This window comes from Pseudophryne corroboree, chromosome 5 (genome assembly GCF_028390025.1).
Source record: "Pseudophryne corroboree isolate aPseCor3 chromosome 5, aPseCor3.hap2, whole genome shotgun sequence".
In the NCBI taxonomy this organism is placed as follows: domain Eukaryota; kingdom Metazoa; phylum Chordata; class Amphibia; order Anura; family Myobatrachidae; genus Pseudophryne; species Pseudophryne corroboree.
The window spans coordinates 122,254,660-122,277,119 of record NC_086448.1 but is presented as its reverse complement, the minus strand read 5'-3'; the positions used below and the strand labels follow the sequence as shown (position 1 = coordinate 122,277,119).

The window sequence follows — 22,460 nt, the reverse complement described above, 5'->3', positions numbered from 1 at the left end:
GACTCTGTACGCAAATAGCGTGCAAAGTACGTAGCGTGGGTATCAAGTGAAGCGGCCGCAGCGGCTCCATTATAAAAGTGTATTTAAAGGTATAGCTTTATGGTTTAAGATAATATCGACATTATCAATCCGGAAGAAATTCAACTCCTAGTGGACAAGTGTAGTGACCAGATGTAGACCTGATGGCATCTCGACACAATGTTCCGGTCTTCGGATCACGGACAAGGGATCCTCAAGCAGCGTTTGTGGACACACTGGCAATTCCATGAAACTTTCGGCTGCCATACATGTTCCCTCCAGTGTCACTTCTGCCCAGGGTACTACGGAAGTTCAAGCAAGAAGGAGGAATACTACTTCTAGTCGCTCCAGCGTGGCCGAGATGGCATTGGTTCTCAGACCTGGAGAGTCTATCGATCAAGCGTCCTTTTCTACTTCCTCAATGCCCAGACCTCCTCGTTCAGGGCCCTTGTGTCTACCCAGACCTGGCCAGACTGGCTTTGATGGCATGGCTCTTGAAGCTTCACTCCTGAGGGCAAAATGATTCCCCGAGGTGATATCCAAACTATGTTGAAGGCCCGCAAACCGGCTTCTGCACGGATTTATTACAGGGTCTGGAATTCTTACTTCACCTAGTGTGCTGCCAAGAATTATGATGCATCCAAATTCAGAACTGCCAGACTTTTGTCTTTTCTACAACAAGGCCTAGACTTAGACCTTCGTCTGACCTCTCTTAAGGTTCATATTTCTGCCTTGTCGGTGTGGTTCCAGAGGAAGATTGCGTCTGTCCCTGACATTCATACTTTCACTCAAGGCGTTTTACAGGTTCAGCCTCCCTATGTCCCTCCTGTGGCTCCATGGGATCTGTCTGTTGTCTTGAATGCCCTACAAGAGTCTTCATTTGAACCTCTTGAGTTTGTGGATCTTAAACATCTTACGCTTAAGGTCGTGTTTATGCTGGCTATTGCCTCTGCTAGGAGGGTGTCGGACTTAGGAGTTTTGTCCTGTGGTCCGCCCTTTCTGATTTTTCACCGTGACCGAGCAGTTCTTCGAACACACTCTGGTTATTTGCCTAAGGTGGTGTCATCTTTTCACCTTAACCAGGAGATCATGGTTACGGCTTTTATCTCTTCTGGTTTGTCCTCCAAAGAGCGGTCTTTGGATGTGGTACGAGCTCTCCATATTTACGTGGAGAGGACTGCCTCTCTCAGGAGGTCCGATACCCTTTTTGTACTTTTTGGTTTTCACAAACGTGGCTGGCCTGCGAATAAGCAAACCTTGGCCATATGGATTAGAATGGTGATTGAATAAGCTTATGCACAGGCTGGTCTTCCAGCTCCTACTGCTATCAAAGCCCATTCTACTCTGTCTGTTGGACCTTCTTGGGTGGCCCGCTGAGGCGCATCTGCTGAACAATTGTGCAAGGCGGCTACGTGGTCCTCAGTGACCATGTTCATTAGGTTCTATGCCTTTGATACTTCCGCCTCCCATGATGCTTTCTTTGGACGCCGGGTTCTTGTGCCCACTACGGTGCGTCCCCTCCAATGAGGAACTGCTTTATGACATCCTCTATGTATTCCCTGTGGAACACAGTGTACCCCGCTGCAGAAAAGGAGATTTATGGTAGACTTACCATAGTTAAATATCTTTCTGCGAGTACAGTGGGTTCCACAGGGCGCCCACTCTGACGCACTTACCTTTTTTGGGTTAGTATGGCATTAGCCGCTGGTCTCTTCTCCTGTCGTGAAAATGTGGTTCTAGTGACTAACATCTGCCTTCTCTTTTACCTGCTACTGCATTGGACTGGTTAACGAAACTGAGCTCCAGTGTCCGGAGGCGGGGTTATAGAGGAGGCCATGCAATGCATCCTGGGAACAGTCAAAGCTTTAGCCTATTGGTGCCTCTGGATCAAGAAGATCCAACTCTACCTTCTTGGGTGGCCCGCTGAGGCGCATCTGCTGAACAATTGTGCAAGGCGGCTACGTGGTCCTCAGTGACCATGTTCATTAGGTTCTATGCCTTTGATACTTCCGCCTCCCATGATGCTTTCTTTGGACGCCGGGTTCTTGTGCCCACTACGGTGCGTCCCCTCCAATGAGGAACTGCTTTATGACATCCTCTATGTATTCCCTGTGGAACACAGTGTACCCCGCTGCAGAAAAGGAGATTTATGCTAGACTTACTATAGTTAAATATCTTTCTGCGAGTACAGTGGGTTCCACAGGGCGCCCACTCTGACGCACTTACCTTTTTTGGGTTAGTATGGCATTAGCCGCTGGTCCCTTCTCCTGTCGTGAGAATGTGGTTCTAGTGACTAACATCTGCCTTCTCTTTTACCTGCTACTGCATTGGACTGGTTAACGAAACTGAGCTCCAGTGTCCGGAGGCGGGGTTATAGAGGAGGCCATGCAATGCATCCTGGGAACAGTCAAAGCTTTAGCCTGTTGGTGCCTCTGGATCAAGAAGATCCAACTCTACACCCTGATGTATTCCTTGTGGAACCCAGTGTACTTCGCAGAAAGAGATTTAACTATGGTAAGTCTACCATAAATCTCCTTTTTAATCAACTATCTCTAAGCTTTACTTTTTACTAAACACAGCGCAACCTATTTATACTGTCAGTTTAAAGATTGTAAAAGCAGGTTAAAGCATACTTTATAGTAAGGGTTACCATGTGGAATTGAGCCTGTATGTTATAATGTGCTGTACCTGTGTGTAGAGAGTACACTGGGTTAGAGATGTTTGTTATAAAAAGGGAACACTGGGTCTAATTCAGAGGTCTAAGGGGTATATTTAATTAAAATCGGATCCATTCCGACATGTATTTGTCGGAATGGATCCGACAACCCCTATTCAAATCTCATCTTAATTCGACTTTTTCAAGTCGAATTAAGATGAGGGACGCAGAGGAGGAGATGGAGGGGCGAGCCGCGGGGAGACCAGCGGGGGACAGCCGCCGGCAGCCAGAGGAGATCAGCGCTACAGTAGCACTACAGATGGATGTCACACAGCAAGCTTGCTGGAGCCGGGTGGACGCTGCCGTGAGCGGCGCGGGTGTGTGTCATCCTGCTGCAGTGCTGTGCTGTAGTGCTGATCTCCTCTGGCTGCCCGCGGCAGTCCCCCGTCTCCCTGCGGCTCTCCCCCCTCTCCTCCTCTGGGTCCGCATCTCAGTCCGACATCTTTTGATGTCGGACTGAGATGGTCGAAAAGGGGGCCAAAACCGACACAAGCACGTGGATCGGCAGCTATTCCGCCGATCCACGTGCTTTTCGACAAGTCAAATGTTTCAACTTGTCGAAAATATTGAATAGGTTGGAACCCCTTCCGACCTAAAAAAAGTAAAAAACTGCCGTCTTTTCGACAGACAGCAGTTTTCGACTTCAATTGAATATACCCCTAAGACTGTAAGCTAACTGCACACAATGCTGATATTCACACAGTTGGCCGATGTTGGATGAACTGGGAATATCTCCGAGTAGCAGAGCGTATGCGTCCCAATGCTTGCTGACGGGAGATGGAGAATTAATTTGGATACAAGAGCCGTGGATGTCAGTGGGTGTTCCTGGGAGGTGACGGGTGTGATTAGGCGTGTTGCACCACCACAGGCGGCCATGTTCAGACAGAGATTCCATGCCTCCATAGGGCTGATGTAATGGTGCCTCTTAATATGCACAGCGACGGACTAGTGCTGCAGCCGGTGGGAATCTCACTAGTAACACCATCAGCCACGGCATTAGTATAAAGACACAATGGTATCTGAGTAAAAGACCTCTGAGTCAGGCCTGTATCTCCTTTCATTTTTCTTCTGCTCCTATAAATAACTACTCAGCAGCAGCCTTACTAGCCCTTCCCCTCAGCTGTATATACATCCCCTCTGCATTCTGCTAGAAATCCCTTGCACTTCTTTATTACACCTGTCGCTCCCATGAGTGAATATTGGGGGTAATTCCAAGTTGATCGCAGCAGGAATTTTTTTAGCAAATGGGCAAAACCATGTGCACTGCAGGGGAGGCAGATTTAACATGTGCAGAGAGAGTTAGATTTGGGTGGGGTGTGTTCAATCTGCAATCTAATTTGCAGTGTAAAAATAAAGCAGCCAGTATTTACCCTGCACAGAAACAAAATAACCCACCCAAATCTAACTCTTTCTGCACATGTTATATCTGCCTCCCCTGCAGTGCACATGGTTTTGCCCATTTGCTAACAAAAATCCTGCTGCGATCAACTTGGAATTACCCCCATTATACATATATTACTTAACAAATCCCTGTTCACTGTTTATTAATGCCTCTTGTCTTTTTCATTATTGATGCTCATCCTGTTCCTAATCTAATTAAATGTTCCATAACTAAAATTATGTTGTCAATCATGTTTGCATTTAAGGTTTAAATAGAAATACATGTCTGATAGGAAATAAGCAGAATTATGACAATGTAGCGCATGTAACACTTGGTACACACCAGTGACGTGCGGTGAGGTCAAGGGCTGGGGAGGCACTGCAGCTAAACCCCCCCCCCCCCCCTCAACCCCCCCCCGGAAAAAAAAAAGTGCAGTTCCCCCACACCGCTAAAACCAGCACCAGGCAGAACCAGCCAGGGGGGGTAATGCCATAGCAGGGGAGACACTCAGTGTGGGGTCCCCCTGCCATGCCATTAAACACCCCCCAAACCAGTCAGCCCAGGGCTGGAATTCCTCGGAAAGTGGGGCCCCCAAAAAATTAAAATGGGGTCCCCCCTCCCGAGCAATAACCAGCACTGGGCTGATAGCCCAGTGCTATGCCCCGCACCCCTGGTGGCGGTGGGTGCGGGGTTCATTGTATGCTAATACTGTTCTTTACAGGTGGCCTACAGGTCCCAGCATGCTGGCACTTGGAGAACCACAAGTGCCAGCATGCCCGGACATAAATGGCCCACTGGCACCTGTAGTCCACCTGTAAAGAATAGTAATATTGTTCTTTACAGGTGGCCTACAGGTCCCAGCAAGCCTGCCCCAGCATGCTGGCACTTGGAGAACCACAAGTGCCCGCATGCCCGAACATAAAGGGCCCGCTGGCACCTGTAGTCCACCTGTAAAGAAAATATAAAAAAAACACACTACACGTACTTTAAAAAAACCTTCATTAAACAGGGTCTTCACCTGGGGGCGGCGGCCTTTAAGCTCTTTTGCGTGGCCGCCGCCTTCCCAGGGCTTCTGGCGTCTTCACCTGGGGGGGGGCGCCACCTCCCCAGGGCTTCTGGCGTCTTCCTCCGGCGTCTTCACCTGGGAGGCGGAGGCCTTTAAGCTCTTTTGCATGGCCGCCGCCTTCCCAGGACTTCCAGTGTCTTCACCTGGTGGGCGGCGGCTGATAAGTTCTTTTGCATAGCCGCCACCCATCCAGGACTTCCACAGCGTCTTCGGTTTTCAGGAGCTCTTCTCAGCTTCTCCTCCGCCGTCGGACTGACAGCCGCTGCCTCGCGCTGACTTATATAAGTCAGTGGAGGGGGCGGGGCGATGACGTGGCGAGCCATGATTGGCTCGCGGCGGCCATCTTGAATTTCAAAAATGACGCTGAGGCGCCATTTTTGAAATGGGTACCGCTTCCGCTGCCAAACTCTGCAGAACTGTCCGTACTGCCGCGTCCCGCCGCCGCCGCATCCCGCACCTCCGCCGCCCGCCCGCACCTCCGCCGCCACCGACGCCCACACAGTGATTGACAGCGGATCCAGTGACGGATCCGCTGGCCAATCACTGTGGCCTCACTCACAGGGATGTGCTTTTAGAGGTTGAAAGCACGTCCCTGCCCATTGCTAGGCCCCGCCCGCGCCCGCCCCCTGCTCCCATATCTTTTCTCAATCACTACGGGAGGCACCACGATCGGTGCCTCCCAAACTAATTATGCACACTTTAATGATGAGTAAAATAATAAAGAAGATACTTATGTGTCATAAGTATCTTCTTTGTATTATTTTACTCATTAATGACAGGGGAGGCACTGCCTCCCCTGCCTCCCCTGACTGCACGTCCCTGGTACACACAAATCAAGGCCAGCCCCACAGCCCAAGATTCAATAGACCTTTACAGCCGGCCAAGTAATGTCAGATGGGACAAAGATGAACTGAGCGTACTACACAGCTGAACTGTTCTCTTTTCCCATAGGACCTGATAGTCACAAGCAAGCCACACAAGAACGTTTTTCATGTAGCTGAGCGTTTCCTGGGTGTCTCAATGCAAGCAGCTGCATTCCCAGATGCACAGGCACAGTCATAGGAGGCCAGGGTCAGACGGAGAAGCTGCATCAGCCATAGGACTGGGGAAAGTGTTGATGGCGCGAATGATGGTGGAGTCTAAAGAAACATCAGCGGTATTACAGCACGCAGAGACGTCTCCATCCATGCACATTCAGATGTGCGCCTGTACACCAGGGGAAGGACTGATGCTAGCATTTTCACATACAGCTGCGACTCCAGCAACAGACGCAGGAGCAAATGCAGCTGCGACCACCTCGGACCCATAGTGCGGGCTGCCCTGTATGTGACTTTCAGATGCTTTTAGTCAGCTCTCTTTTGCACAGATGCGAATTTACGCAGTTTTGCATATGTCCCTCCTATTCTGAGTCACATGGAACCATGAAATTGGGTGTTTTGGGGAGGCCACTAGGCAGCAACAATGCAAGCTGATGGAACTGCCCAGTCTTGTGGGAGTGCGGTAGTTGTGTATGTAACGCTCTGTGCAGTTCTGAGCCGTGCACACTGGGAACCATGCAGCCAGTTTTTTGCAACAAAGGGGCTGATTCTGTGTCAGACATCTCTGACCACAGACGCAAGTGCCAAGTTAATGCAGACAGCGCATGCGCAAAGGCTATATGAGGACATATCTGTATATATAATATAATAAAATGAATGTGCTTCCAGGAGTTATTAGTCACCGTTCAAACAAAACTAACAATATCTAATAAATAATGCACACGAGCCATATTGCATATATATACATAGGCGTGCGCAGGGGGGGTGCCTGGTGCGCACAGGCACCCCCTAATGTCTGGCACCCCGATCTCACATGCCTGATGCAGCGATCACCGAGCAGGCACCCCGTCAGGATTGCGTTACTGACCAGATGGCTGGGTAAATCAAGGGTGCCACTGCCACCGGCTTTCAAACTCACGGCTCCACCTCCATGTACAAAAACAGCGTGATGTGACGTGATGATGTCATGCTGCTCGCATGTTTACCCATCACATCCGCTACACGCCCACCTCTCTCCTTCTATTCTATGCCAATGCCAGCCACTGATGAGGAGCAGCATGCAGCCAGCGTTCAATACTGGAAGGCGGTCGGCAGCAGCATTGAAACGTCACACGTTTCTCCAGGAGCAGCAGTACTAGTCTGCGACTGTCAGTATCAGCTTACAGGGGAAAGATAGGGGGAGCCAGACCAGGCTGAGGAGGAGGAGTGTAATTGCAGTGAATGCCATCAGGGGTGTTTGTTTGGTGCACACCGCAACATCTGACAATGCATCTGCATTATTAGGATGGGTGTAGTACTGCTGACCAGCGGTCAGGAGTCCGCCGGTCAGCTTACCGACGCCGGGATCCCGGCAGCATACCGACGCCGGGATCCCGGCAGCATACCGACGCCGGGATCCCGGCGGGGAGGGGCGAGTGCAGCAAGCCCCTTGCGGGCTCGCTGCGGTCGCCACGGGTTCTATTCCCACTCTATGGGTGTCGTGGACACTCACGAGTGGAAATAGTCCCTGTTGGTCGGCATGCCGACCATCGGGATAGTGACCCGTCGGGCTGGTGGAGGAGGTCATGTGATTGTCGGTCAGCTGACCGGCGGTCACATGAATACCACCCATTAGGATTAGTACAAGGGTGGGTATTTTATATTGCGTTGACCGTCAATAGATGCTAGACACACCCCTCCAACAGTGCACCCCCTAATAAAATGTGCTGCGCACACCTATGTGTATATATATATATATATATATATATATATAAAACAAATATGTCACAATTTCAGTAGTAATCTCAATGCAAATAATGTAAGAAAATGTACACAAATTAAAATAATAAAAGAGATAAACACTTAGGTGGTCATTCCGAGTTGATCGCTCGTTATTTTTTTTCCGCAACAGAGCGATTAGTCCCTAATGCGCATTCGCAATGTCCGCAGTGCGACTGCGCCAAGTAAATTTGCTATTAAGTTAGGTATTTTACTCATGGCATTACGAGGTTTTTTCTTCGTTCTGGTGATCGTAGTGTGATTGACAGGAAGTGGGTGTTTCTGGGCGGAAACTGGCCGTTTTATGGGTGTGTTTGAAAAAACGCTGCCGTTTCTGGGAAAAATGCGGGAGTGTCTGAAGAAACGGGGGAGTGTCTGGGCGAACGCTGGGTGTGTTTGTGACGTCAAACCAGGAATGAAACTGACTGAACTGATCGCAGTGGCAGAGTAAGTCTCGAGCTACTCAGAAACTGCTAAGAACTGTCTATTCGCAAATCTGCTAATCTTTCGTTCGCAAATCTACTATGCTAAGATTCACTCCCAGTAGGCGGCGGCTTAGCGTGTGCAAAGCTGCTAAAAGCAGCTTGCGAGCGAACATCTCGGAATGAGGGCCTTAGTACAGTGATGAAGGTGAACAACCTATGGGTGAAGTGAGGCGAAATATGAAAAAAAATTATACGGTATGCCATCCAATTAACCTTAATGGTATTGATTGAGGCATCCCTCAGTATCTGGGGGAGGACAAAATATATATGGATAATGCTTCAAGCCTGTGTACTTATCCAGATAGAGATCTGCTTTTGCCAGTCATACTATTGCATTGGACAAGGGATGAGAGACCCTAGGTAGTGGCACAGTGAAGAAAGAGATTGGTCTGCTTCTGCTCTCAGAGCTGGAGGCAGGTAACTCCCCCCCCCCCCCCCGATACTGAGCAGTGCAGGGTAGTGACCCAGCAGAGCGACTGATGAAAGAACACTTCAGTAATAGAAAAGATACCCCGCTGGACAAGGTTCATGTTGCAGGGAAACTCCATGCACATAGAGGTATTCTTAGAGCAAAAACACGATGTGCATTTCACCAGAGGCTTTATCAAGCTTGAGCACAGATCTTTACTAGCTGCAGTTCATGAGCAGTGTGGGAACTGCACAGGATTGCAGACAGGCACAAGCTAGGAGAAGCTGCAGCTGACAACAGGAACTGATGAACTCAGAACTTAAGTGTGCACAGTGGAATGTGCACCAGAAGGCAGACAGCAATCCAACCAGGTATCAGGAAGTGAAGCTGCTAATACTGGAACCAGGAACTGGTAAGGTACAAGGGGTTGGGTTTGGATGACAAGAAGATCACCAAACCGATGCCGGGATCCCGAGCTTTAGATTGCCGGCAAGGGATGAGCAAGTGCAACGAAGCCCCTTGCGGGCTCACTGCGCTCGTCATGCAGCAGGCTCGGTGGCTCGCTGCGCTCATCACAGGTTCTATTCTCACTCTTTGGGTGTTGTGGACACCAACGAGTGGGAATAGTCCCTGTTCGTCGGCATGCCGACTTTTCGGCTGTCAATCGGTCGGGATCCTGGCGTCTGTATGGTGACCAACGGTCTTCCGGCCGGCGGTTACATCCCGATACAAGTTGTACTGTTAATGAGCAGATGCAACTGAGGGCTTAAATAGAGTGCTCTGATCAGTCATTTGTGCCTCTGGTCATGTTGAAGCTTGCCCCTCTATGATTGGGAGCAACTGGAGTCCGCTAATCAATCCAACATGGCGGAGCCCATGCTATGCTGAAGTCAGGAATAGGCACCAATCACCAATGTTTACTGTAGTGGCCAACGGGAGTGTCACAGCAGATAAAGGACATCGTAGGATCCGGTAAAAGGGAGTCGGAGTCCAGTGCATGATTCTTTTCTTGCATTCTTTCCTGAAGGTATGAAAAGAAGAGGTGGCCTGCGGCAATATGAGGTGTTGGCAAAGAGTATGGTGAAAACGCGTAATCACACCTCTGCTCACTGAGTTTAGCTGGGGTTGATGATCCAATTCACTTCGCCAAGGGACATCCATTCCTAGCCCATCTAAATAAGCAGCATTCCGGCATAATTGTGTGAGTCTGAGAGGTCTCACAGTTATACTGGAGTTTCTTAATCTGAGAGAGTACGCAACATTAGTGCATGCAGTATATCAGCCGTCAGTGCTCATAAATAGGCTTAGCAAGTGTAGACACTCTTTATGATACAACAAATATCATGCTTGCCAACAGTCTTGATTTTTCATGATATAAAATTATTGTGATTCCAACAATAGCCATGTTTTGGGTGGCTCTGGGTACAATTTGTGCAGATCAGGGCTATAGCCTAATTTGTAAAATGTTACCTTCCAGAATGTTGCTGTGTATGTAGTATATGTTGGCAGCACATTTTTTCTGGTAAACTTTCACCTCTGTAATGCTGGGTTCACATTAGATGATTTTATTAAACAATTTGCCCAATTCAGACAGATCGGAATGTCAAACTATTGAAATCGTCCAGTGTGTACCCACTATGTCGCTGATGATGTGCGCTCCTACGGGTTGTCAGCAACATTGGCTGCCAGACCTGTATGCAGCTCAATCAAGTGATATCACTAGTGAGGGCAATGGTGCTGAATACAGCATGGCCCTGCACCCTCCCTCCCCCCCCTGCCCCACTCCTCACTCCGCTGCTTGCGTCGTCGGCATGCATTTGCCGATGGCTGCTCCCCCCGCTATTTCCTGTCGCTCATGATATCGTGCTGGGTACACACCATCTAATGTGTACCCAGCTTTACAGACAATACCAGTTTTCATTGGCCACCTATGTAGTGGCTGAATTTTGCACTCTAAAGACGCACAATGAAGGCAGATAATTTGTGGGCTGAACAAAGGTCATGAGAATGCAACCTACCAATTTACTAATAAAGACTGTTGTTAGGAAACAGTGCCTCAGTGAACTTGTGCCTCAGTGACGCAAGTGGTTTGTAGTGAATTGACAAGCTACCTTGTTTGGATATGCCTCTATTCTGTATGGCTGACAAGTACTGCTTAATTTTTTTTTGGTATGGACAACAAACTAAGCGTCATATATGGTCAATTAAAAGTAGTAAAATGGGACAAATATGGTCTCAAAGATATAGTATGTAACCAAGTAACTCAGCTTCGAGCAAGCTAACCTCCATAGTGTTTTTACCGCCGTGGTTTGCTTTATTGGTCACCATCCTCTTTTTTCTTGTATTCCCTCTGTTTTCTCATTTCCCTTAAAAATTTTTAAACTTGATCCAATAATAACAGTCGTTGGGCTCATTATGCCATTGGCTTATATTTGTGCTTTATGCTTCCTCACTTGCGCTGTTCTTGACCTTGACCTTTGAACTTGCCTATGCATCTCATGTGTGGGTCTTTAATAAAATATAGTTTTAATAAATAATAATTGGGAGTACAATGGAGAGCACCAAGTATGAACCCTGCTGCCCATTTCTCACCACTGTAATGCCATTTGAAACATTAAGAGGGTTCTTTCATTAAGTTTAAAAAAAGAAAAGCAACGCATGTTCTATGGTATCCCTTCTCTATCTTCCACTGTTGTCCTCCACCCAGCAAATCATTTTATGGCCTGTGAACATTTCACTGCTGTAATTCTTTGTGATAAACACACTGGAGTAATTGAGTAGATGAGTAATCTAACTAAATCCATTTTGAAATAACAAACTGGAGTAATTAGCTAAATAAACTACTGATTACCTTAACGTCTTTAATAATCAGCAAAATCATTTTTTTTCGGCCATAAGTTTATACAAGGAACATACCTTCAGGACAAAGCAGTGATCAGTCGGAGCTTTGTATTTTACTTTATACTGGGTGCCATAATAAACATTGACATTATCAAACTGTATAAAACAGGCCAAATCACGAGATGTCTGCAAAATAAAACACATGCGTGCAATTGAGGAACAGAAGGAAATGAATATACTCACTCAGTTTTCAATCTGGAGAAAATAAACATTCAATAGACTGACTTTGAGACCCGTGTGCGATGAAACAGTAACTAAACCCATAGTACAATGGTCCTTTGTGTTTTTATTTTGTTCCTGATTCAAGTTATAAAACTGTATTTTAAACAAATTCTATTTTCTTTTTTCTGTGTTCGAATTTTCAGTAAACAAAAAAACAAAACAAAAATGAGAACGACCATTTTGTTTCCTAGGACACATCAGGAAGCAGAGCAACTGTAGGAGTAACGACCTTAAAAAAATACTTCTTTTATATCTTTATTCACTTTGTGAGGAACCATATCTTGAATAATAAAGTTTTTTTCTTTTCTTCAAGAAAACCCCCATAAAATGTATCAATGTGCATTAATAGCTAATTATTTAATTAAGTTATAAGCAGTGGAACGGGGGGCGGAGGCAGCATGCCCCCCCAAAATATTACAGGCGCAAGCGCTGGTGAAGGGGAGCACTTACCTCTGATACCCGCGGTGATTTGTTTGTCCTTTAAAAAAAGTCTGCTGCCGCACAGCCGCAGCGTGCTATGCTGTGCGCTGTCCAAGCCGGCTCTTCACTGATACATTACTGGGAGGAGCCGGGGATGTTCCAGCAGGCTCAGCATGGCCACGCCTCCTCCTGGTAATGCATCAGTGAAGAGCCGGCTTGGACAGTGCACAGCATAGCACGCTGCGGCTGTGAGGCAGCAGACTTTTTTAAAGGACATGTCACTGCGGGTATCGGAGGTAAGCGCTCCCCCACACTGGAGATGGGGATGGGGGGAGCACCAATAGGTATGTTTTTCTGCGCCCCCCCAACCTCAAAACATTCTGGTGCCCCTAGTTATAAGGTACTAAAAAGCAGAATTTGCAATCCGATCTTTCACATGCTGGGGGTCGCCCAGCGCAGGACAAGGCCAACCAGCATGTTACCACTGCCCACACACTGCGACCACACTCTAATTGCGATCGCACCACAATTAGTGCGCGGTAGCAGAAACTAGGGAATCCTCCTGCTTGCGCAGTCAGGCTGCAACGGCAGGAGTCCTGCCGACATTTTATCGATCAGAGCCGCCCCATAAATGCCACCAACATGCCCCTGTTTCCCCCGCAATGGTCTGCAAATGCCTGTTGTCATGTAGCTCCACCTCCCACATGACAGGCAGCCCACTGCACTCACTACACTGCATTGTCCCCATTCAATCTCTGCAGCACAGCAACTCTGCCATCCAGCGATGCTGCCATGGCTACCCGGTATGTTATACCTCCTGTGCTGCCCATGTCGGGACACCTCTACAAAATGTTACAGGGACAATTTTAGTTCCCAATCCACCCCTGGTCTCTGACACACCCCTGGTCTCTGACACAACTGCAGTAAAAGACGCAAGGAAGGCCCCCCTCATCAGACCACACCCTCACTAGGGCTGCTTCCATAAATTTCCCGGGCTGGTTTTCCATCCCAATCAGCCCCTGTTGGTTGCCATGGGCAACTTCTCCACTGGCTCACTTCTCCACTCTTTTCAATGCTTAGTACATCTCCCTCTAAGACTTTTATGTATGTACGTGTTTGTGTGTGTGTGTGGGTGGAAGTGCTACCAGTCCATCCTCACAGAGCCCACACTCTGCTTTGATGAGAATGCTCTGGGGTTCGGCCCATACACAGTGATCTCTCTTTTGGGGACTAAGAGGTCTATTTACTAAGCACTGGATGGAGATAAAGCGGACGGAGATAAAGTACCAGCCAATCAGCTCCTAACTGTCATGTCACAGGCTGGGTTTGAAAAATGACAGTTGGGAGCTGATTGGCTGGTTTATCTCCAGCCACATTATCTCCATCTAAGGCTTAGTAAATAGACCCCTTATTTCCACACGGCCCCCAGCCACCCTGCATTCGCAGTACACCTGCCATGGCATATGGGTGACAGTATGCTTTAATATCTGCTGCTTATATAAATACCTGTTCAGTCATTTGTCTTGTGCACTGCGGAAGCTGCCAAATGGGATGCACTGTTTTTTTTTTTTTGTTTTTTTTTCCCCCAACAGATAAACATACATGTTCTATATACATTTTGGGGTAATATTCACTCATGAAAATCTGCGACAGGGCTGTACATATGACATTATATGGACGCATACAGAGGATGGGTGGGAAGGGGTATAAAGGAGCGAGAATGGGGGTTGGGAGACAGAGCAAATTGTTGACATCACATCTGGAGCTTACCTTTGGATTTCAATAAAACAGCCTAACAATGATCCTCAGTGTGTTCATGTGACTGCATTCTGGTTTTATGTAGGACACACCATTTTTTTTATTTAAAAACAAAGCAAACAAAAAACAATTTCCATTTGTATTCTTTAAAAGGTAAAATTGATGTTCCCTCTGGCAGACGGAACGCATTTTATTTCCTTTGTAGTTAAAATGACAGTGCAGGAATATATTAGCTGGCGTGTGGCACCTTTTCCCTGCCATTTAGTAGTCTCTCTTTTTCGTTCTCGAGTGGTTGCTATGGAAACCCGAGATAACGGGCACCAGGAGCTGCAGGGTTACAGTCATTTCATGCTGCGCTGAATCTCACGATTTGAAATATTCCACGTGACAAAGAACTGACATACTTTATACACACCTGCTATATACCTGCTCAATATATACAGTACCCAAAGCCAGGATGCAGGGGTGGAGATAATGAATTATACTGTTATTGTTCCACAAAATACATCTTCACTGTAATTTTTACATGTAAACCAGGAGGACTCAATCAATATATGGTCATATTATAAGTATAATATATGCATGATGACTTCACGTGTTATGTCTTCATCTTCTCAGCTGTTAAAAAGGTGGAATGTAGCAGTGTAATCAGCTTCATAGAGGAAGAGGAGGAGGAGGTGGGCCCGATATCAGAAATACAAATCATCTCTCTCTAGCTATTGCCCTACAGCTTTGCTTAATGCGGGTTTAGAATTGATTGCAAAAATCTGGTTAAGTGGTATAATAGCTTCCCTTATCCATACCAATCAGGCATTTCAAATGAATTACCTGAGACTAATGTTAGCCCTCAATGCAAAGAAAGCAATCAACAGGGTGAAATGGAGTTTTATGAAGATAATTCTGCTTCGTATGGAATTTATGGGAAGATGTATTAAGCCTTGGAGAGTGATCCAGTGGAGAGAGATGAAGTGCCAGCCAATCAGCTCCTAACTGTCATGTTACATGTTTGAAAAATGACAGGAACTTATTGGCTGTTACTTTATCACTCTCCAAGAATTGGTACATCTGCCCCTAGAGGCAACCTCATTCATAGCACATCGCCACTTTATCAAAATCTCTGAGCAGCTCTCTCTGCCAATGGATTCCTGGCTCCTCTCTTTAAAATATCATATCTCACCAGGCAGGGTTGTCCGCTCTTTCCCCTTACCTTCACCCACTAGCAGAACAATTAGAGCCATCATTGATATAGCTGGTGTCCATATCAGGCGCAACAAAACCAGAATTGCACTGTGGGGCTGATACAGAGCCACATGCTATTGTAACTACTTTAGTGTCCTTTTGCCATAGTTGCCTCTGCAGCGTTATGCTGATGGTAGTATCAGCCATTACCCTGGTGCACAGACTTGGGCTTGAATGTGCCAGGACAGGGATGCCAACTTTATGCGTCTTTAGTCACAGAAATCCCACTCAGTGCACCTGTAGATGCTACCACTGTATGCACCATCGAAACTTGCCCCTGTTCTATGCTAGGTGCAGGATGGCCTCCGTCCCATTTAAGTGATTACGCATCTAAGTTTGTAACCACTCCTGTAACATGCCTGCAACAAGTGTTGCACTTGGGCATAAAGGGCCCACCGGGGAAATGCAGTGGAAGAAGCCCATGCATAGAGGCTTGGCTAACCATGGTCTGGGTACCTTGACAAATGTATATAGTTAATATTTCTAGTGCATGCATGATAATGTATCAGATTAATAACAGCAATACTCTGTAGAAAATACACCATGGTCTTGTGCAGTATAATGTAACATATGCATGATGTATAATTCAAGTGCACAACCTGGAACCTGATCCCTAGAGGAGGGGGTGGGTCCCCAAGTACAGGGGCCCACCGGGGGTTTCCCTTTAGCCATGGTGGTCAGTCTGACCCTGCCTGCAACAGTCCTATAACAGGCCCATAAGATGGACCTTCTCCGTGCATCTGAATAGTCACTACCCAGAAACTCCCAATGAATTTCCAAAACATTTCTGAGACTGCGTGTCTCAATCACAATGCTTATTAAGGAATGCATGTGCTGTTCAGCTTAGATGCATAGATGCATGTGCAGTTTAAAAACATTGACCATTTGAATAAATATTATCACTGCATCCTACTCACAATCAAGCCCTACAGTGTATATATGTATCTTTCTGGAGGGTGTGGTATAATTTGTTAACATTGTAATCGTGTTGACGTTGATGAAATGGTTCCGTAGGTCCAGCAATTCCAATGGTGTCTTCCGGGTCCGGCGGTGACATTATGATGACTTCAGACTCATCATGTTGCATTTTTAGCAGTTCATATATCACTAGACCACCCCGAGTGCCTACACCTAACCTCTCATCCCGCAGCCTAACCAAAATGCTTCCTCCCTACTGCCTAACCTTAACCCTCCCCATTTAAAAATGTGTCCTGTGGATGTTTTGGGGTCTTTGGGATGTAGTCAGGAGCCCGACGGTCAGAATCCTGACAGTAGAATCCCAAAGCTCACAATGCTGACGAATCCTGATGGTGAGTATTAGGGTTAGTTTTAGGGATAGGCACTATGGGTAGGGTTAGGGATAGGCTGCAGGAGGGGATGGTTAGGGTTAGGCTGCCAAAGGCAGCAGTTAGGGTTAGGCTGTGATAGGGGTGGGTTAGGGCTAGGCTGTGATAGGGGTGGGTTAGGGTTAGGCTGTGATAGGGGTGGGTTAGGCTCTGATAGGGGTGGATTAGGGTTAGGCTGTGATAGGGCTGGGTTAGGGCTAGGCTATGATAGGGGTGGGTTAGGGTTAGGCTGTGATAGGGGTGGGTTAGGCTCTGATAGGGGTGGATTAGGGTTAGGCTGTGATAGGGCTGGGTTAGGGCTAGGCTGTGATAGGGGTGGGTTAGGGTTAGGCTGTGATAGGGGTGGGTTAGGCTCTGATAGGGGTGGATTAGGGTTAGGCTGTGATAGGGTTGGGTTAGGGCTAGGCTGTGATAGGGCTGGGTTAGGGCTAGGCTGTGATAGGGCTGGGTTAGGGCTAGGCTGTGATAGGGTTGGGTTAGGGCTAGGCTGTGATAGGGCTGGGTTAGGGCTAGGCTGTGATAGGGCTGGGTTAGGGCTAGGCTGTGATAGGGGTGGGTTAGGGCTAGGCTGTGATAGGGGTGGGTTAGGCTGTGATAGGGGTGGGTTAGGCTCTGATAGGGGTGGATTAGGGTTAGGCTGTGATAGGGCTGGGTTAGGGCTAGCGTTAGAATACTCACCAGGATCCGTTGGCAATATGACGGTTGGGATTCTGCTGGGCAGTTCTGGCTGCCGATCCAGTTATCAGTGTCTGAATACTCATGGTGTCCTGTTGAAAAGAGGTGGCGCAGTCTGGCATCTAGAATGTGGGCTAAACCAAAGTAGCTCACAATTATCTTGTGAGTCTCCTGGTATGGCTCATGGTGAGAAGCCACGGCTGGTATGGATCGATCCGATGAATTAGGAATATATCAGTCAAGTGTGACTCCAGATGGTCTTAGAGCACTCCTGATGTTGATGCCAAAATGTGGTATGCATGATAGCTTACAAGGTGGTATACAATCGTACAGTTGCAAAAAGAATTCAGATAGGGATTATTTGAACCCCTTTTCCAATGGAGCCATTGTATACCACTGTGTACACTCTCATGCATCCAACCTGAAACTGATTGCCTTTCAGTTTAAGCGAAGATCAACTTTTGTAACTGATTAACTGTGTGAATGAGGAGGTAGCCCATTATGACATGTACTCCTGTAACTCGGGATTTAATATATGGGCTTGCATTTGCACCTACAGAAATTACTTTGTTACCAGGAGAAGCAAGCAACACTGGCAGCGCATAATAGTAAGGACTTGCAAGGAACTGCCACCAGTGAGCGTTACTGTATTTTAGTCTTTTGGTGGTCATTCCGAGTTGATCGCTCGTTATATTTTTCTCGCAATGGAGCGATTAGTCGCTAATGCGCATGCGCAATGTCCGCAGTGCGACTGCGCCAAGTAAATTTGCTATTAAGTTAGGTATTTTACTCACAGCATTACGAGGTTTTTTCTTCGTTCTGGTGATCGTAATGTGATTGACAGGAAGTGGGTGTTTCTGGGCGGAAACTGGACGTTTTATGGGTGTGTGCGAAAAAACGCTGCCGTTTCTGGGAAAAACGCGGGAGTGTCTGAAGAAACGGGGGAGTGTCTGGGCGAACGCTGGGTGTGTTTGTGACGTCAAACCAGGAACGAAACTGACTGAACTGATCGCAGTGGCAGAGTAAGTCTCGAGCTACTCAGAAACTGCTAAGAACTGTCTATTCGCAAATCTGCTAATCTTTCGTTCGCAAATCTACTATGCTAAGATTCACTCCCAGTAGGCGGCGGCTTAGCGTGTGCAAAGCTGCTAAAAGCAGCTTGCGAGCGAACAACTCGGAATGACCACCTTTATTATTTATTGCTTTCAATATATACTCTATTAAGAATGGAATTAGTGTGATTTATTAAAAAAAAAAAAAGGGAGAGAGAAAAATATTAAATACTATAGTATGGTTGCCTCCATAGCGCTTTACATGATGACCAGAAAATCCTGCCTTGCACTGATTAGGCCACACAAGGCCACAACAGGCTGTCTGTAGGTGGATGTTCTATGGGCCTATTTCAGTAAGGATTGCAGATTCTGCTTTGTAGCAGAATCTGCAATCCTTGCAATCGCATGCTGGGGGCCGCCCAGCATGCTACTCAACCACTGCGATCATGCTCTAATTGCGATCGCAAGGCAATTAGAGCATTGCTGCAGAAACTAGTGAAGCCGTCTACCGGCAATTCTTTCGATTGTAGCACCTGCGTGTGACGACACGCAGCCGCTCCGAAAATGCAGCCGACATGCCCCCATTTCCCCAACACCACCCCAAAAACGCTTGGTCATCGCCTCCCCCGCAAACGCATCTGCCTGTCTATCAGGCAGAGGCGTTCCCAGTTAATGCGGGCCGACCACATTAACTGCAGGCACATGCGCAGGATGGGACCTGTGCATGCGTACGTGGGTCTTAACAGTGAAATTGCAGTCTGCGATGCGACCAGAATCAGGCCCTATGTCATGCCTGCAGCCTGCGTAATGCTGTAAAACCCCAGTAAGTGGAACACTAACTTAATGGACTTACATATAAATAATAGCATTCAGAAGTCTAATCTTGAGTGGTTCATTGTCCCCACTAATAGAATGAAGCACAATATTTATTAAATGGTGCATCAGGAAAATCTCTGGCCACAGTTGGAGAATGTTGGTGTCATGTTAAATGTAAGTAAATATTAGCTTGTCTGCACAGAATGTGTTACCATATCAGCAGCGTCTAAAATGTCTCATTTGAATATTTGTGCTAACACACGGCTGGTCTGCGTTTCTGGCCAACAAACAGTCCTATTGATGAACACAGCGGGCCTAGGTTTCTCCGGTGACTCTACATCAAGTAAGTATCCATTGGGGGGAATGGCCATCATGTAGCTTCAGTTATCAGAAGATTGTTTAGTCTCCATTAAAAGTATTTTGGTTACACTTAATACTCCTGTGTACGCAAACACAACACACAGAACGCCAAACAAATATAAAAATGATAATATTTATACAAGTGGCACCAGACATGCCCAGAATAATCCATCCTGGGAATTCTTCCCTTCATGGACTGCATCATTCCTCAGTGGCTTACTCTGGTATACTGACCTTAGTCTTTCCTTTAGGCACATAGTAAATTCCAGAAGCGCGCAGAAGAAAGTAACGCTTTTTCCAGGACTTTTTGCCATCTTCTTTCAGGTAGAAGGCAGCTTCAAGATCTGGCACCACAACAGATGCTCCACAGAAGCTTTGCTGCGAGCAAAGAATTGGAAAGGTCCATATTATATTAGACAACATCACATCTTTATTGTCATTTAAACTGGGATTTATCTAAGAATATACAACCATTTATTTTAAAACACAGAGTGATCAATGCTGTATTCTAATGCCATAAATGCCCCCTGTAGTATCAGCCTTTGTTCAGCTGCAGAAAAGATCAGAGTGAGCAGTATATATATATATAGGAAAGTGGTACGGTGCTATGTCCTTCTTTTTTTGAACTAGGTAGATAAGTCTAATGTAGAATACTTTGTTGAGATCAGGCTGGAATATTTATTGATTAAAAGCAAAATCTGGAAAGAGGATGGAAAGCAAACCAGAACCAACATCTAAATGAGTGATCTGCTTGCTGAAGGGAGTGTGGCCAATGCATCTTGGGGCTGCCCCAAGACCCTAAGAGAGGTCCAGGTACTTTTCTCTCTCCCTCCCCCTCAGCGCCCCTGATGTGTTGGGTACAGGATGCCGGCGGTCATAATACCGATCCCAGCATCCCGACTGCCATAATCCCAGCAAGGGCGCTCAACTAAACTAACCCTATACCCCCCACCCCCATTCCTCCACAGCCTAACCCTAATACCCTACCCACAGCCTAACTCTCCCCTCCACAGCCTAACCCTAACACTCCCTGGCATACTTACGTTCTGGATTCCTGCTGTCGGAATTCTAGTGTCGGTCTCGATGACCGCCGGCATCCAGTACGTCAGGATGCCAACTGCATCCCCCCTGGAGACCAGGCATACATAAAACAGGGACATAATAGGTGGACAGAACAATTGCAGGCATAAAACAAAGAGTACAGCGTTCCATGCTCATAAGAGAGCTTACATTCTAATTAGAAAAGCAATGCGTGTAGCTCAGAGTCGATACTGAGGCAGTCGCTAGGGGGCACTAGTGTGGGCTTTATACGTTACAGTCAGGTACACAAAACTAGCAGCAGATAATGTTGGTCAAAGTTGTACTATAATTAAAATGCTCTGAATATTCTGTATAAGTAGTTTACTCCTATACGCCAATTTCAAATGTAATTTAATTTAAAAAAATACAAAGAGTTTCCAACTTCCAATTTTAGCAATATTTTATATAATCTTCCACCTCTCCACATCTACCACTTCCCTTTGACAAAATTTGCACTGGCTCCCATTCCCCTAAAGAATCCTCTTCAAACTCCTCAACTTTCACATCTCTAACTCCACAGCTCCCTACATCTCCAACCTCATCTCCCTACATACTCTCTCCCACCCTCTCCGGCCAATAACTGTCGCGTCTCTTCTACACTGGTCACGGCATTCCATGTGCGAATCCAAGATTTTGCCCGCACTGCCCCCTTCTCTGGAACGAGCTCTCTTGCTTGTTTTAAGACTCTCCATGACCTTGCAAACCGATAAACGGGCACTGAAAACCCACATGTTCATTAAAGTGTACCATTCCACATAACCTACTGTAGTCTCGAAGCCACTCTCCCAACCCTCTGCCTCATGCCTTGGCCATCTATGCCTCGCTTACTTCCCGCCATCAGGCCACCTTCTGCTTGCTTGTGACTCATGTTACCTGTCCGTCTCCCTCCTCGCCCTAGATTGTAAGCTCCTTGGAGCAGGGCCCTCTTCCCTCGCACTTCTTGCAGTATTTTTAATCCATTGTTCTGGTATATAACATAAAGCTATTCTCCAGATGTATATACTGTATATGTAATGCAGAGGACACACCAGGAGCTATAATTTCTGAAGGCAAGTGAAAGACACAGAAGGAAGCTACTTGCATTGATTCGCTTAGCTCTGACCGCCACGGTTGATAAAATAAGGACAGTGTAGATAACAAGCAATAACGATAAGAGTAACAGGGAATGTAAGTAAAATGTGCCTACTTTAACAGAGGAACTCAACACAGTGGCAATATTGACACACTAAATGCTCAACTTTAGAAAAGCAAACACTTCTCCTATGTAACAAGGCTTTGATTAGACATATGGCGGATACTGAATGCAGCTTGAGCCATTGTGCATTATAAGAAACAGAATACTTGGAACAAGAACAGAGGGGATCGGCAAACCTAATTTAGGAAACAAGACATATGCAGAGATTTTCAAAGAGCTATGTTTGTTGTCACAGAAAAAGACTAAGGGATTTTATAAATGGAGGATTTAAATAATGAATGGAATGGATATTTAGCTGTAGTTAGAGATGAGCAAAGTGGTGGTGGAAATTCGTGAGAATTGAGCTTTGCGGCAGAAAAGGACCTATAGTGTTTACTGTAAGTCTTATCCTTCCCATCGCAGGCCTTCTCACAAATTTGTTCTTTATGTAATTTAAATTGTGTGGATAGCATTAGGACAAGGATTATCAACTGTATGGTATACTGTAGCTTGGGAACACTAACATCCAAAATCTGACACTAAAATA

General features: G+C 46.6%; 1 protein-coding gene across 4 annotated transcripts in view; it reads right to left on the bottom strand.

Annotated features, from left to right (window-relative positions):
• Positions 1 to 22,460, bottom strand: part of APBB1IP (amyloid beta precursor protein binding family B member 1 interacting protein) — a 396,905-nt gene that overhangs the window by 59,943 nt on the left and 314,502 nt on the right. For all 4 annotated transcript variants that reach the window (XM_063921652.1, XM_063921655.1, XM_063921651.1 and 1 more), the window contains exons 9-10: positions 19,894 to 20,037; positions 11,787 to 11,897 (exon numbers count right to left, since the gene is read on the bottom strand). In XM_063921652.1, coding sequence (XP_063777722.1) covers positions 11,787 to 11,897; positions 19,894 to 20,037 — 255 coding nt within the window. The remainder of the gene's footprint in view (positions 1 to 11,786; positions 11,898 to 19,893; positions 20,038 to 22,460) is intronic.